This window comes from Passer domesticus, chromosome 6 (genome assembly GCF_036417665.1).
Source record: "Passer domesticus isolate bPasDom1 chromosome 6, bPasDom1.hap1, whole genome shotgun sequence".
In the NCBI taxonomy this organism is placed as follows: domain Eukaryota; kingdom Metazoa; phylum Chordata; class Aves; order Passeriformes; family Passeridae; genus Passer; species Passer domesticus.
In genome coordinates, this window is record NC_087479.1 from 4,582,619 (window position 1) to 4,597,691 (window position 15,073).

General features: G+C 39.9%; 1 protein-coding gene across 1 annotated transcript in view; it reads left to right on the forward strand.

The window, feature by feature from the left end:
* The window catches only part of KCNH5 (potassium voltage-gated channel subfamily H member 5), a 157,518-nt gene that overhangs the window by 46,196 nt on the left and 96,249 nt on the right, over window positions 1-15,073 (forward strand). The window contains exon 7 of the mRNA XM_064422930.1: window positions 9,951-10,380. Within this exon, the coding sequence (XP_064279000.1) occupies window positions 9,951-10,380 (430 nt within the window). The remainder of the gene's footprint in view (window positions 1-9,950; window positions 10,381-15,073) is intronic.

A 15,073-nucleotide genomic window follows, 5' to 3' on the forward strand; every position in this document is an offset into this window, starting at 1 on the left:
TTGGTGTCTTTCAGGAATGTGACTTTGGCTCTCAAGTACAGTCTATGGCTAGCTGGCTTTTTAAAATCTTGGTGGCTGACATGGAGAAAATAATTCCCAGAACTAAATCCTGGCTGCAACCAAGCGTTAAACTACAATGGAAATTCCTAGCAAGTAATGACAGAGGCACAACCCTGGGACCTGGCATTTCCCCCCTTGTTATGCACTCAGAAGACAATTAAATCTGGAGAATGCTGTCATTGTGTTGTAGTGTGTGAAAACTCACAATAGAATAATACAGTGGCATGGGTATGGCATTAAGTTATAAATGTGTCCACTGTAGGTATATATTTTGTAGAATTTCAACCATTTTCACCCCTTTCACTTAGTCACCTCTATCACCCCATTGCGCTGACTTGCAGAATTGCATCTCTTTGGCTTTTATTCTAAGGTTTCATTAAAGTTCTGCCACTATTTAATTAATCAGCTTTTTTTTTTTTCCTTTTAATTAATTAACCAGCTACTTTAATGCTGTACAAGGTCTGGGATATGTCTGCAGGTTTCCCTGTGGAGACACCTGAGAGTCTCCATGATGTGAGGGGCATTTTGTGAAAGGAAGGAGCTGAGCCAGAGGCAGGGCAGGGGCTGGTGAGTGACCTGATAGCCTCATGCACCTCTCTGGTGTGGGTTATGGCATACTGAACTGTAACTAGATGTCCCAGTGGTCTTTTTTTATTAGTTTTATTTTATTTTTTTAATATTCGTTTTAATGTGATGTATATATTACTGGGAAGCAGATGTTGGGTACAAGCCATTTAAATCAAATCTTCAGTCAGAGCTGTATAAGCTGCTACAGAATCCAGCAGAGGAAATTGTTTGTGGAGCACTTTCAAGGGAAGCTTGGAGTTCTGTGTGATCCCTTTTGCTCACAAAGGAAGAGAAGGCTTACAAAGGAGATGAGGAAATGAAAAAATCTGATCAGATGCTCACTGAAGTGATGCTGATGGGAATAACACAAATTCCCATTTTCTTCCCTGCCTACCTTTCCTACATGAGTGAAAATTAACATATTTCATGATACTGGCTTTCCCCCCTTTTTTGGGCACACTGATGCATTAAAAAATTAAATAGTGCAAAATGCCACAATCCCCTTATCTTGCATCTAGAAGAAATAATATTTTGCAATAACCCTTCTCTTTGTAGCCTCGGTTGTTTACTGTTTGAGATGTGCTGCACTGTATGGTTGTGCCATAAACAGTTCACTGGAATTTTATTTATAATGTTACAGCTTATTGACATATGTGTTAAAGGGAAAAAAAAGGAAAGTTTCTCCATCCCCCTGGTAAAAAATCAGAAGATAAATCCCAAGCAAAAAATTTAGGGGTAATTTTGGAAAATACATGAAGAAATCTGCTTTTTTACATTTTGCTGTAAGGACTCAAATTTTTGCTCTCTGAAGTCATTAATCCTACTGCTTCCAGTGGTGCAGGGTCAGATATTAACTGGGCTCTGCTTGTATCTGGACCTGGGATCTAGAGAGCTGGTGCAGAAGAAGGAAAGCCCTTTACTCCTGTGTGTATCTTCATAATCAAATACAACTCTAAATTCTGCTCTTAAAGTGGGGGTAAATCAGAAATATCAATTTTTGGTGGTTTTTTGTTTTTTTTTTTTCCCTGTGGGTTTTTTTGGTTTTTTTTTGGTCATTCGCTCATTTTGATTTTGTAGCTATGCAGCTTCATTATATTAATTGTTTACCAAGAAATAAAGATTTCTGATACAAGTTAGAAGATTTCTTTTAACATTAACTCCAGTAAAGCAGAATTAAGGAGCTAACCAGGGATTTTGGAGCTAAGCTCTATTTAAGTAGCTAAGCTCGAAAATTTCTTTTGGGAATGATTTGCTGGTTGCATTTCAAACAGCCTTTACCTCCTCCAGGATACTCCTCCTGCACTGCACAGAATGGAACTTTTTTGTTGTGTGCCTGCAGGCTCACCTGCTGGTGCTGGCAGGGCTCACCATTGCAGTCATTCCCAAAATCTGCAAGCACTTTGTTTCCTCTTACATCGTGTGCCATCGTGTAGCAACTGTTTGGTGGAGATTGCCCAAGGTTTACAAAAACCCTGCCTCTTTTCACTGCTTCAGTACTTTAATTACAGAATTCACAGAATCAGCTACGTGACTTATTTGGGTGGTTTTTTGTTTTTATTTCTGGTGAGAGAAAGGTAAGGAAAAGTTTGCTCAGGCATCTTTAAAGAAAGTATTTGTGTTTCAAAATGTGCTAAGCATGGATTCACCTGATGAAACAAGGAGGTACAGGCAATTTGGGGCAGGGCTCCTCATGTTCTAAGATGTATCTCCAGAGTAGCTCTGAGGAGTCATTCTGCCCTAGAACTTCTATTTCTCACCCTTGAAAGTAGTGACACTACTGTGACTAGCTCAGATGCAAACTCCTCTGTGGTCTAGTCTGGGCTGGGGTGAAATATATCCCCCCTTGAGGCTGTATTTGCCTCACTTTGATTTTTCAAAGGATAAAAGCAAAAGCAGAAAAAAATAGGTGTAAAACTCACGGGGTCCTTTTGAGTCTCTGAGTCATCAGCTTTGGTGAGCAGGTTCATTGTATCACCCCTCCTATAAACTCAAAGGTCAAAATCCACCTTTTCTCATGATGTCTTAATAAATCTCTCTTAATTTGCAGTCTGTGCATTCCTTCCTGTGCCAGCCTTCTTGGTTAAATATTTCTTTTCCCTCCCTCATGTTTGTCTCCTCGATGTGCTTAGAAAGAAGAGTCATCCCTCCCCTGCATAAACACCCCTATTTTCCTTTCCTTAGTTCAAGCAAACTGATCGTGTCTAGACAACTCATTTATGTAATTTTATGAGCATTTTTGTGGCTGTTCCAGCTGCCTCTCTCTGCAGGAAGTGAAGTTCAAATACATCTCTTTAGGGCAGAGCTTTATGGATTACTCCAGGTGGGGAATTCATCTTCACTTTGCAGCTGGGGTTTGGCTTTTCCTGTTGATGGTGGAAACATCAGCTGATCTGTCCTGGAGCTGGATTAGCCTCTTCTGTGAGTGCAGCTCACTGATGGCTCTGCCATGTGGGATGGGTAGGTGGGATTAACCCATATACCCAAATATTTCTTTTCCTCAGTAATTTTCAGTTAAAGACCCTTGTAGTTGTAGACATTTTTGTTAATTTGTGCTGTAATGGATGCCTTGGGACTCTGTATTGTCAAGCTTTATCACATTTTTCTTTATTCCCACGTGGTTATTCTCTGTTCCAAAGGTGCCATTAGCAGATTCTGTGACCATGTACTATTTCTGTTTATGTCACTAGGAAGCCAGAAAAATCACTAGGAGTCACCACTTGTACACCCTGCTAGACTCCCCTTTTAAGATTTCCATTTTTCCACCCTGTGCACAAGTTCTTCAGTCACCCTGGTATCCCAGTGGTGGTCCCTGTTTTCCCTGTGCTTCATAATAATTACACCTCTGATGTTACTGAAATACTTCATTTCTTATATTTAGAAAATGGGCTGTGTTATCAGAGAAAGCTATCTGGAAACCTTGGATAGATCCCAGCTAGCCTGAGCTTAGCTAACCTACTGCTCCACTGATTGCATTTTGATTTATCTCAAAGTTTCTAATTACTCTTTCCCTTAATATTTGTTCAGGTAATGTATCTGTTTATTTCCTTCTTGATGCATGAGATTTTCTGGGAAATAGCAACATCATTTTTGGAAACTAATGCTAGGATTAATTTAAATTTTAGCCCAAGCCTGGATTATTTTTACCCCATTGCAGCTTGATCACTTTAGTCGTTCTTTTCTTTTCTCTTTTCTTTTCTTTTCTTTTCTTTTCTTTTCTTTTCTTTTCTTTTCTTTTCTTTTCTTTTCTTTTCTTTTCTTTTCTTTTCTTTTCTTTTCTTTTCTTTTCTTTTCTTTTCTTTTCTTTTCTTTTCTTTTCTTTTCTTTTCTTTTCTTTTCTCCTTTCTCTTATTTTCTTTTTTTTTTTAAATATTTTAAAATTTTTTTTTAAATTTTGAATTTGAAGAATCTTTGGGTATTTGTTTTAGTATTCTTTCGAAGGAAGAGTTCAGCCTGGCATTTGGCAATTCTTACATTATCTCTGATTCCTCTCTAAGGTGTAGTTTTCTGTTGATCAATTTTTTATTTCTTATATATTGTCAGTTCTCTGTTTCTGTTTTCTTCCTCTGGGTGATTATTTACTCATTTATAACTGATGCCCAGCTTTACAAGTTTTCCATTTCTTTGAGTTGCAACCTTTTGTACCTTTTGATGAAAGGACATTCCAGGTGCCTGACTCTTCTACCTCTCATAGTCCACCTGTCTTCACTTATTACTGTCTCTAGTTCAATATTTATGATTTACCAGCTCTTGCCCTTTTGAGAGCAAGTCCAGTTTACTTTGTGATTGTTCATTTTTTTTATGAACTGATTCAATTTCTTCTTCAAACCAATGGGGACTTCTGCAAAGCCCTGCCAGAACCGAAGGTAGTGTAGCATCACATTATGTGGAGTAATTGGCTGTTAAATGAAGAAATGAGCATGCTGTTGCATCTGCAGAGCATCTCAGCCTCCTGTTATTAATAGCATTTATTCCCCGAGCTCCTCTGGAGTCTCACCTTGGGAGGCAGTGCTCTGTAGTGCCTGTTTCTCCGGTACACAGCACAGACTGGGAGCTGTGCAGCTCCATCTCTCTGGGTTTCTGGGGGTGGGTTTGGTTTCTCCTCCCAGCAGCTGTGTCAGCGATAGCCCTCAGCTCCCGTGTGCTCAGTGCCAGGGGAGGGAGGTGATTCATCCCTCCCCATCTGTCAGAGGTGCATGGGGTGAATCACTCCCCTGGCATGCCCCACTCCTCCTCTCCAGGGAGGAAGGATGGGCTGCTCACAGGGTGGGGTGGTTGGCCATCAGCTTGCAGTGTGCTGTGGGATCCAGAGGGTGCTTGGAGCTCAGTCCGTGGTTTTGTAATGCTGTGGCCTCACAAAACCATTCTGCTCTTGCACACAGGTGAGCCCTGGCTGCAAATTCCTCTTAGGATTTATCACTGTGATGAAAGTTTTGCTGTAGTTGCTTCTGTCCACTATAAAGATCCTAGCTTAAATATAGTTTAACATCTCTATATGGTGCAATCACCCTTTCACTGCATTTGCAACACATCCTACCAACATTTCATAGCTCTGGTTCTTGGCCACCCCATAAATTCTTCAAACCCACAGTGTGCTGGACATTAAAACTGAGTGAAAAGTTGTTTCTTTCCTCTAACCTTTTTTGAGATGGCGCTTTCTATTAAATGACACAGGACCGATCCCCATTTTCAAAGCTTGGAGTATTTCAGTTTTAGAACACATTTAAAATGTGTATTTAGTTTCTTTTTGTTGTTGTTGTTGTTGTTGCGTGTGTACCCAAAGCTAACAGCAAATAAATAAATAATCATGGAGTGAAATCTAATTGAAAAAGTGCCTAGAGTTAAAAACACATTGTTCCCTAGTAGAAAGAAAAATGTATGCATGATTTACCATTTCAGCATACTGGGATTTAATTTCGAGGTTTAAGCAGAATTTTGTATATTTAGATGGTTGAAATTAATGGCTGTTTTTGTTTTTATTTTACTTTAAAAAAAAAGCAGTAATTTCCAACTTCAGAAAAGATTAATTAGATTAGCAAGCAACCATCTATTCTTTTTTAGATTTTACAAACATGCAGCTCTGCTATTCTGCTGCTGCTTCAGTGTAGAGCAGACTCCACTCTATTTTCCCTGGTTCAGGAGGTTTTAGGTAGAGTCATTGTGGACTCAGATGATTTCCTGCCCTTGTTAACCTTTCTTTTCCTTTGGTGACAGTGTTCCCTTCATCCTCTTGCATGTTTGGCTCTTGACCCCTGTACAGCACAACTCTATCAGCTTCATTCTTCCTGCTGCCTGGCTTATCAGGGATTCATTAAGTGCAAGAGAACTTTGCTCCCTGTTCTTGCTGGAGGTGCAGAGATCTGTTCCCATGCCGTGCATGGCAATTTTGGGAAACATCTGTCTCAGTCCTGTGGCTGGAGAGGTTCAGCTGGATGCAGACACACAGCTTAGACACTTCTTTCATTCTGCAGGATGGCAGTTTGACAGTGTGGTAACATCTAGGGGCTGAAATGGCGAGAGTCAGGTAGTTTAAAAGGAAGGATTGGTCCCTCTGCATGTCAGACTGAGTGCTTTTATCAGTTGTGACTCCACTATCAAATTTAATTTCCTTTCTTAGTGTATCAAGAGGATTTGAGAACACAGACTTTGCAAGGTTCTTGTGTCAAGCAACTTGGGCTTTGTTTAATCATGAATGTCTAAGTTAATTCCAAAGTTAAACATCCATCCCTCAAAAATATCTTTCTGGATAAATTTGACAGAGTCTACATCTTTTGAACAGCTTCATCTGTCTCCTGAATTGAAATGGTGGTACAGAAATGGCTGGTTCAGAGCCATTGCTCTTGTCTTGGCTCTCCTGATCCTTAGAAGTCCCTGGGAAGGACTCCTGTGACTCACATTTGGAACAGATAAATGGATGATGTGTGTCAGATGGGAGCTTGGTTCCAAACTTGACACCCAAAACGCAGTTTTGGAGTAGGTGGTTTTTCAGTGGAAAGGTTTCTGCAGCTGAGATGATTGATGATGAGCAAGCTGAGTATCCTCATCTGATTAGGACGTGATAAAATACATTAGCCAAAACCCCAAGGGGGTGGATTGGATGGTTGATAACATAAGGAGATATTCTCAATTAGAGATCACAGCCCAGCAGCTGTTACAGACAGTTGGCCCAGCTGAAATGCCAATGGAGTCACAAATGCTCCTCCCAGAAGGTTGGATCTCCAGGATCCAACACGTGCTTTGTTCACAAAATAATTACATAAATCCAAACTGGATTACATGCCCCATTCACAATTTCTAATCACCTCTCTGTTCCTTGAGTGCTGAAGTTACTTCTGCCAGAGCAGACGCTCATCCTGGAGTAGGAGGGTTTCCAAAGTATTCATTATGGAGCATAAATACAGTTAAAGGAAAAAATGAAATTACAGGCAACCTGCAATCGAGTTTAGAAAACTGAATTCTTAATTGCCCAAATGTAATTCAAGGCAGTTAGTCTTTCACATAACTTTTGTCAAAGATGTTGCTGAATCTGAGGCAGAGCTTTCCATATTAACAATTGTGCATTAATTGCAGTTTTATAATTATGAAGGTACCAGCTTGACCCAACAGTAGTTAGTGCATATGTGATTGGTACATGTGTGTGTATATATATATATATATATGTATATACATACACACACACACACCCACCTTTTTTTTGTTATATATATATATATATAATATTCATTTCACATTTGTTTAGTTGCTGTTTCCTACAAAGTGCTCTATGGAAGAGGCTTTTGAAGCTTCCAATATTGCTTTCTGTTTTGGAGTGTTAGACATGAAATGTGAATGTTCAGTATATCTCTTGTTTCTTTGGCCTTAAGTAAGGGGTCAAACTGAACAGGCTTTAAGATTTACAGTGAAACTTACTGGAATGAATTACTCTTTGAAAATAATACATTTCAATGTCAGCTAAAATGAAATATTTCTCTTTGTTTTATACATAAGAGATGTGATTGTTACCTGTGCTTAGGGGAAAAAAAAGTGACAGCACAAAGTTTCTCCCAGACTTTGAAATAAATGCTGTATTTTTGTATTATTTATATAACTGCTAAATTGTCCGTGTAACTTAGAGAAGATGGAGTGTGGGTGTGGGATGGAGGTCACTCTGTAAACTCTTCCGTTCAGGGGTTGTTTGTGCAGTAAAAAGTGCAGTGTAAGCTGTGCCACTGGGACAAACTTAAACTACTGGCTTTAAAAAAGGGCCCCCCAAGTTTGAATTCCAGGTTTTAAACTCCTTTCCTAGCATTAATCCTGGAAATGAAAGGTGACACTTTAATAAAAAGCCAGAATTAATGCATCTCTGTTTGCCCAATGCAACAGGATTTGGTCCTACGAGAAAAACACCCTGCTGTTTTCTCCCTCGTTTGCAAGTTGTAAGCTTTCAAAGTCAAAGTTAACTCAGTAAAATATACTGCAGAATAAATATGAAACTAGTCTGAAATTCTCTCTGTTTTTTTTGTTTGTTTGTTTGGTTTGGTTTTTTTTAAATGTAGATATTGTTACTGTGGTGTTGGACCCTCGTTCGGTAGACCATTGGCCACAATCCATTGTGTCAGGAATATTGGAAGGGACTTCCCAGTTTATTGGAAAAGTTGGTTGCTCAGAGTGTTTCCCAGTCATAAATCCTAAAGCAAATAAGTAGATATACATTTAAATGGAAATAAGGATGATACTGTGATCTCTGTCTTGTGTAAATGCAAAATGCAGAAATCAAAATGGGAAAATTCCACTTCCCTCTGTGGTATTAGTCATCATGAGATCTTGAATGCAAATATAGAGCTTCAATTTATTAAGGATTTGGGGATCTGAAACACATTCCAACAGGATTTGAAAAGCATACAAGAACTGTGCCAAACTGATTACATCTAGAAATATCAGATGTGTGTTACCCTTCAAATGCTGGGAAAAGGGAGGGAAGGTGCAAAAGAAGAAGAAACAGAGGTGCAAATGAGACAAATGTTTTTCTGGTGTGGAAAACTCCAGAAACTCTAGTCTTTAACTGTTTGATAATATAATTAGCCAGTGTTTTGACTAGACTGATTTGATAATGATGCATAGAAAAGGGCAATTTAATCTTGGCACGGTAACTAGGAATGTTTGCCTCATTGCTTTCTATGTCTTAATTTCTACTTTAAATTAAATGTCTTCAGCTTCTGAATGTTTTATATTAGAAACCTTCCTTTACAAACCTTCTATTTTGAGACACCAGTTAATTTAATGCACAAGTTAGTTATATCATGGGATTGCAGTAGATCAAGAGCATATTTTTGTTCTCTTTCTGCATCTCTAAACTCCCAAACCATTTGTGCATCGAGAAGGACGTACACATTTCTCATCCCTTCTCAGATGTTTCTATTAACTTTCTGATGGTCCTTGTGCTCTTATTCCCTAAATATTTGTATTTCCATTTATTTGTATGTCATCTATCTTGCGTGACAGGAAGAAACAACAACACTGCACCAACACTTGCTTTAGGAAAATATCTGTTGATTGGAAAGGAAATTAACCCTGTATGCAAAGGCATGTGCCTTGTGATCCATATTTTCCTTGCTCAGGAAGGTGATGTGCCCACAGTTGTTTAATTCCATGGTCAGTCAGTGAGACTTTTTGTAAATAATAAAATATTCAGGGTTATGTTTGAAGGATAATAAGAGATGGAGAGTGTTGTACTGGAGGAAATTACTCAGCTGCTGTTTGGTGGATGACAGTAGCAATAGGCAGATTTATCTGAGTTTCCCACTGCAATTACGTTCTGATATTTCTCTTGAGCATCTCTTAATGTTGAGGGTTCTTAAAGTAGGTGTGCCCCCCTTTTGGCCAGAATAACAATCCTCTGCTTGGATTTAATAGAAGGTTGTTCTCTGGGAAACTTCAGGAAAACTCCGCAGGGTTGTTGTAGTTCCATCTGTGACTCCTCTTCCACTTCCTTTTATCTTCTTGGGGTCAAAAGAGTCTCCAATTTACTTCAAACTGGCGAAGCATTGAACCACTCCTTTTGTAATAAACTTGCTGTTTCCACTTTGGATTCTACAGAACCCTTCTGTTGCTTTGAAAGACCGAGCTTGAACAAAGTAATTTATCCACCTAGTGAGTGCCAAACTCAATTTAGCCTGACGAGGACAAAAGCACTGGAGGGACAGGAGGGTTTGATCTTGTGTTCTGTTATCTGAGGCCTGAAAAATTACACAGAAAGATTTTAAGCAGATGCAGGAATTGCTGTATAGCCTTCTGTGCTAACCAGCAGGGCATTTCAGACCAAATAATGCTTTTTTATTCCTTTCCAGGGAATCAGTAGCCTCTTCAGCTCCTTAAAAGTGGTGCGCCTTCTGCGGCTGGGTCGGGTGGCCAGGAAGCTGGACCACTACCTGGAATATGGTGCTGCCGTGCTGGTGCTCTTGGTGTGTGTGTTCGGGCTGGTGGCCCACTGGCTGGCCTGCATCTGGTACAGCATTGGGGACTACGAAGTGATTGATGAACTGACCAACACCATCAAAACAGACAGCTGGCTGTACCAGCTGGCCCTGAGCATCGGGACTCCATATCGCTACAACACCACGGGCTCGGGCCAGTGGGAAGGAGGGCCCAGCAAGGACTCCTTGTACATATCCTCCCTCTACTTTACCATGACAAGCCTTACAACCATAGGATTTGGGAACATAGCACCGACCACGGATGGGGAGAAGATTTTTTCGGTGGCCATGATGATGGTTGGCTGTAAGTAAAATCTGATTTTCTTGGGTTTGAGGGTTTCTGTGGCCAGCGCCATGCTTGTATAGTGCACTTGCTTTAAGCTTTCTTGTCATCCTAAAAAAACCTATGTTACCTGTAAATAATCATGAAATGAGCTTGGAATTCTTGAAAACAGGTATTGAAATTATGAAGTTGCTGTACCTTTTAAATTGCTTGCAAGGCTAAGTGGTCTGGGTGCATAAGTGTGCCCAGTGGCAAGTTTATACTTGGGGCCTCATCTCTGCACTCTAAAGATGACTTTTATTGTGTTTGTAAGGTCTTTGCTGGAATTTGGTTAAAAGTTACAAAGTGTATTTGAATTCGGGTAGTCTGAGTTTCACTCATAAACTTACACAAGCCTGGAATTGTTTGATGTGGTTTTATCCAATTCTTGAAACATTTACTGATTCCACAAATTGATTGTTTGCTTTATGGCACTGCTATGAGATATAAATCATGATTTTATCTTCTGAATGTGGTAGCCTTTGTCACCAGCAGAGCTAGAAGTGGAGGAAATGATGAGACAATATATTGCACCTTTTTTTCTTCTTCCTGCTGTTTCACAGCTCTGGTGAAAGAGTCCAAAATCAGGAGTGGTAAGGCACAGCTCTTATTTTATGTGCTGCCAAGGTTACGTCACTGAGGGGCTCTACAGATAACCAGAAATCTTCAAAATGTAGTAGACACAACTTAAAATGTTAATACCATTTGGAGAATTATTTTCTGTTAAATGAATAACTCGTGGTATTTCTCTGGTGCTTTTATTTTCTGAGCACCATGCAAACACTAAGCAATTATGTAACAAGAGAGCAAACAAAACCTTTTGATAATAAGATCTGCATAATCTCTCTGATAATTATCTCAGCTAACACTTAGAGCTCATCTCTGAGAAATACTGAACTATAAAAAGGAAGTTTTCTTGCCACAGTCTTTCTAGATCTTTAGGAGATTAAAGACAATTGTTTGGAGATTTTAAAACGCTTTTTAAAAAGAGAAGTTGCAATTTTAGGGCTCTTGCAGCGATGTGCAATGACATTTCTGCTGAACATCATTTTTACATGATGGGTTGATGTGTTGCAAAACATTTCCAAGTCCACAAAAAGCAAATCCCCAAGCCAGAGGACTGGTGAGCAATTGCAGATAAATCATCAAAAGCCCATAGGAGTTGATATGCTGTTTGTTGACATTGATTTGTGGTATTTACAGAACCTGGGGACTTGGAGAATAAAGTGGATATAGAACATTTTTATACATTGTAATATTTACTTCCCTTGTTTTATTTTTGGTTTTTGTTTGTTTGGTGTTTTTTTTGTTTTTTTTTTTTGTTTTTGTTTTTTTGTGGTTTTGGGGTATTTTTTGTTTGTTTGTTTGGGGTTTTTTTTTGGTTTTGGTTTTTTTTTTTGTGGTGACTTCTGTTGTCCTGTTGAGGGGGATTCGACAGAAAAGCTAAGTGGTAAATGACTTAGGGTGTGATGAGAACCATAAAAACATGGTGAATGCCACTATTGCTATTTATCATGATAACAACAACAAAATACGTGCATGACCTCAGCAGGTGAAAAGGAAGGGGAGATTGTAACCTGCTTTCTGTCTGTTCTAGGTGGGTTGCTTCCTTTTTTTTTTTTCATCTCTGAAACTCATATTAAAGATGGTGAATACAAAGTAGCAGGATCAAAGTTGACAACAGCCTGTGTATGTGGCACTGGCTAATAATTTCCATAACTATTGCCTACAAAATTACTAAATGTTCATATCAAATTTATAAGTGGCAGCTGTGAACTTACCAATTGGAGAACTGTGTGTAGGATTATAGGCTTTTAGACAAAGTCAAAAGTAGAATCTAAAATTTAAGAAGTATGCCAAAAGGACTACTGAGTTGCTTATTGCATCAAAATAATAACACCAAAATAAATGTGCCTCCTCTTGTGAGTGGAGTGAAGAGCACTGTGTTGGGCAGGAAGGCTACAGAGAGGAGAAACCTTTTTGGTTTATTTACAAGTAAAATTTGCAAGTAAAAGTGCTCAATTATCATCAAATAGTGAATCTTAGCAACAACATCAGTGCAGATTTAAAGATTCCTGATCCATGCACATCAGTGTGATGAGTGCTCCTGACTGAAATCCAAACCTTGATCCATCTTTTTCCACTGGTTAGAGAATAAACCAGCTTTGGATCAGGCACTGGTCATGGACTTAATATTTGCAATATTTGTGCAGAGAGATCAGACCTGCAGGGTTGTACAGACATGCTTTTCAGAGCCAGCTGCTGAAAGCATGGCACTCTGAGCTCCGAAATGAAACAGGGAGGCACAACAAATAGTTGATGGAAAATGCAATTTCCCAGGCATTCAGAGTGTCCACTGAGCTCGGGAGAAGGATTTGGCCTCATGAAAAGGTGTAACTAAGAACTGAGTTATTTTCAAACCAAGATTATATAGTTTCTCTTTTGAAACAGTGTTTTGAGATAAACATTCAGTAAAATTCAATTACAGTTCAGTCAATAAATATGTCTGGTCCCCAAACACGCTGCTGTTATAAGCAGAGAGAGGCAGTGAAATACCTTTGGTAGTTCTCCTGAAGAAGTTTGCTAATACCAATAGCTGATATTGGCAGTTTTTTGTTTTTTTTTTTTTCTAACAGACTATGCCAAGTAAATGTTTTAAACTTAGCACTGGAATCAGAGATAGTAATTCATCACAATCCCAGCTGCCTACTCATGCACGCTGCAGATAGGAAAGGAAATCTTGCCAGCCTTGTCAGCGAGCTGCAGCTTGTTCTGGAAGCCCCAAGTTTCCTATTCATGCTGGCAAAGTTATCAGGACCTGGGAGGAGTATTTGGAGAGATTTGCAAACCCTTCTGGGTGGGCAGGATTGCGGGATGGTGTTCTTGTTTAAAAATAGGCAGGTGCAGATTCTGTAGGTGCTGATGAAGCACTGCTTGGTGCGGGGCAGGGGCGGGGGAAGCCCTGATGGATGGGGAGCTTTTCAGCTGGATTGGCAGCTTGTCACTTGCTTGTTCACTGAGGACAGATCGAGTGGGATATTTAAGCTGAAATACATCACCTGTCTTGCAGGAAAGAGAGCTTTGAATAACTTAACCTCATCTTGTGGAGCTTGCTTCAGATTTCTTTTTGCCTCACTTGTTTTATCTTGGTGTCCAGTGGTGTTCAGCAGTATTTTTTTTTGCGTTGCTTCTTGACACTTGAAAAGCTAAAAATAGCCAACAAAGCATCCTATGACAAGGGAGCAAGGTTTTTACAAGGGTTGTTGTTTAAATACCTATTGTGCTTTTGCTGCCTAGAGTTGCTGAATATGCATTGAAAATCTGATTTTTGTAGCGCCTTTTGTGTTGATCTAGGTCATTTCATCCCCTCTCTGTGCAGAACAGAACAAATAGGTAGGTCTGTCAGATCCTTCAAATGCACCAGGAATCGTTTATCATTCAGGAAGGACCTTTGTTGTAAACCCCCCATTATCTCCTGTCAGCTCAGAGCCTCCAAACAAAATCTCAGCCTGTGCTGCTGCCTGTTGCTCTGCTTCTGTCCACAAGCAGCTCTAAGGCTCCTGCAGCACAGCCATAGGTGCAGAGGGAAAACTGACTGAATTTGTGTCTTTCACAAAAAAAAAAAAAAATCCAAAAAACCAACAACAGCAACCAAAAAACCAAAACAAAAAAAAACCCCAGCACCGAAAATCCCCCAAATCATATCAAGAAAGAGAACAGAAAGAAACTTTTGGTGCATACACCACTATCACTATCTTGCAACTCTGCACAGTCAGGCCTTTAGTGAGCAGAAAATAAAAGGGGGAAAGCATTTTGGGGAAGGTGGCAGGGTGATTGGGGGAAATAGCTTGAAAAGTTCAGGAGAGATGGGGTTTTTTGAAGGAACAAGTGTGAATGTTTAAACAACATGAGTACAGTCACATGCTTTCTTCCTTCCTGTGCTTCCACTGTGAGAACAGCAGCCAACTTCCCAAAGTCCTTGTTTAGGCAGGGATAGAGTTAATTTTCTTCCCAGTAGCTGGTACAGTGCTGTGTGTTGGATTTGGAATGAGAATAATGTGGATAGAGCACTGATGTTTCAGCTGTTGCTGGGCAGTGCTCACAGGAAGGCAAGGACTTTTCAGCTCCTCATTCCCTGCCAGCGAGGAGGCTGGGGGCACAGGGAGCCATGAGGGGACACAGCTGGGACAGTGCCCCAAACTGGCCAAGGGGACATGGCACACCATATGGCATCGTGCTGAACAACAAAACTGGGGGGGGCTGGAGGGTGACTGGTCAGCAGGCAGTGAGCAACAGCATTGTGCATCACTCGTTTCTTCTATTCTATTCTATTCTATTCTATTCTATTCTATTCTATTCTATTCTATTCTATTCTATTCTATTCTATTCTATTCTATTCTTCTTGTTATTATTATTATTATTATTATTATTATTTCCACTTCCTTTTCTGTCCTGCGAAGCTGTGCTCATCTCAGCCCATGAGTTTTGCCTTTTTTTTGTGATTCTTTCCCCTATTCCAGTGGGGGAGAGGGAGTGAGCAGGTGTCTGGGGGAGTTTTAGCTGCCTGCTAGGTTGAAGCACAGCAGCCAGCCTGGGGCTCAGAGGGTCTCTGAGACATTTCATGCTGCTGCTGTAACCTGGAGTGATGGGTTTGGTGCACCAGTGAAATGGCTCT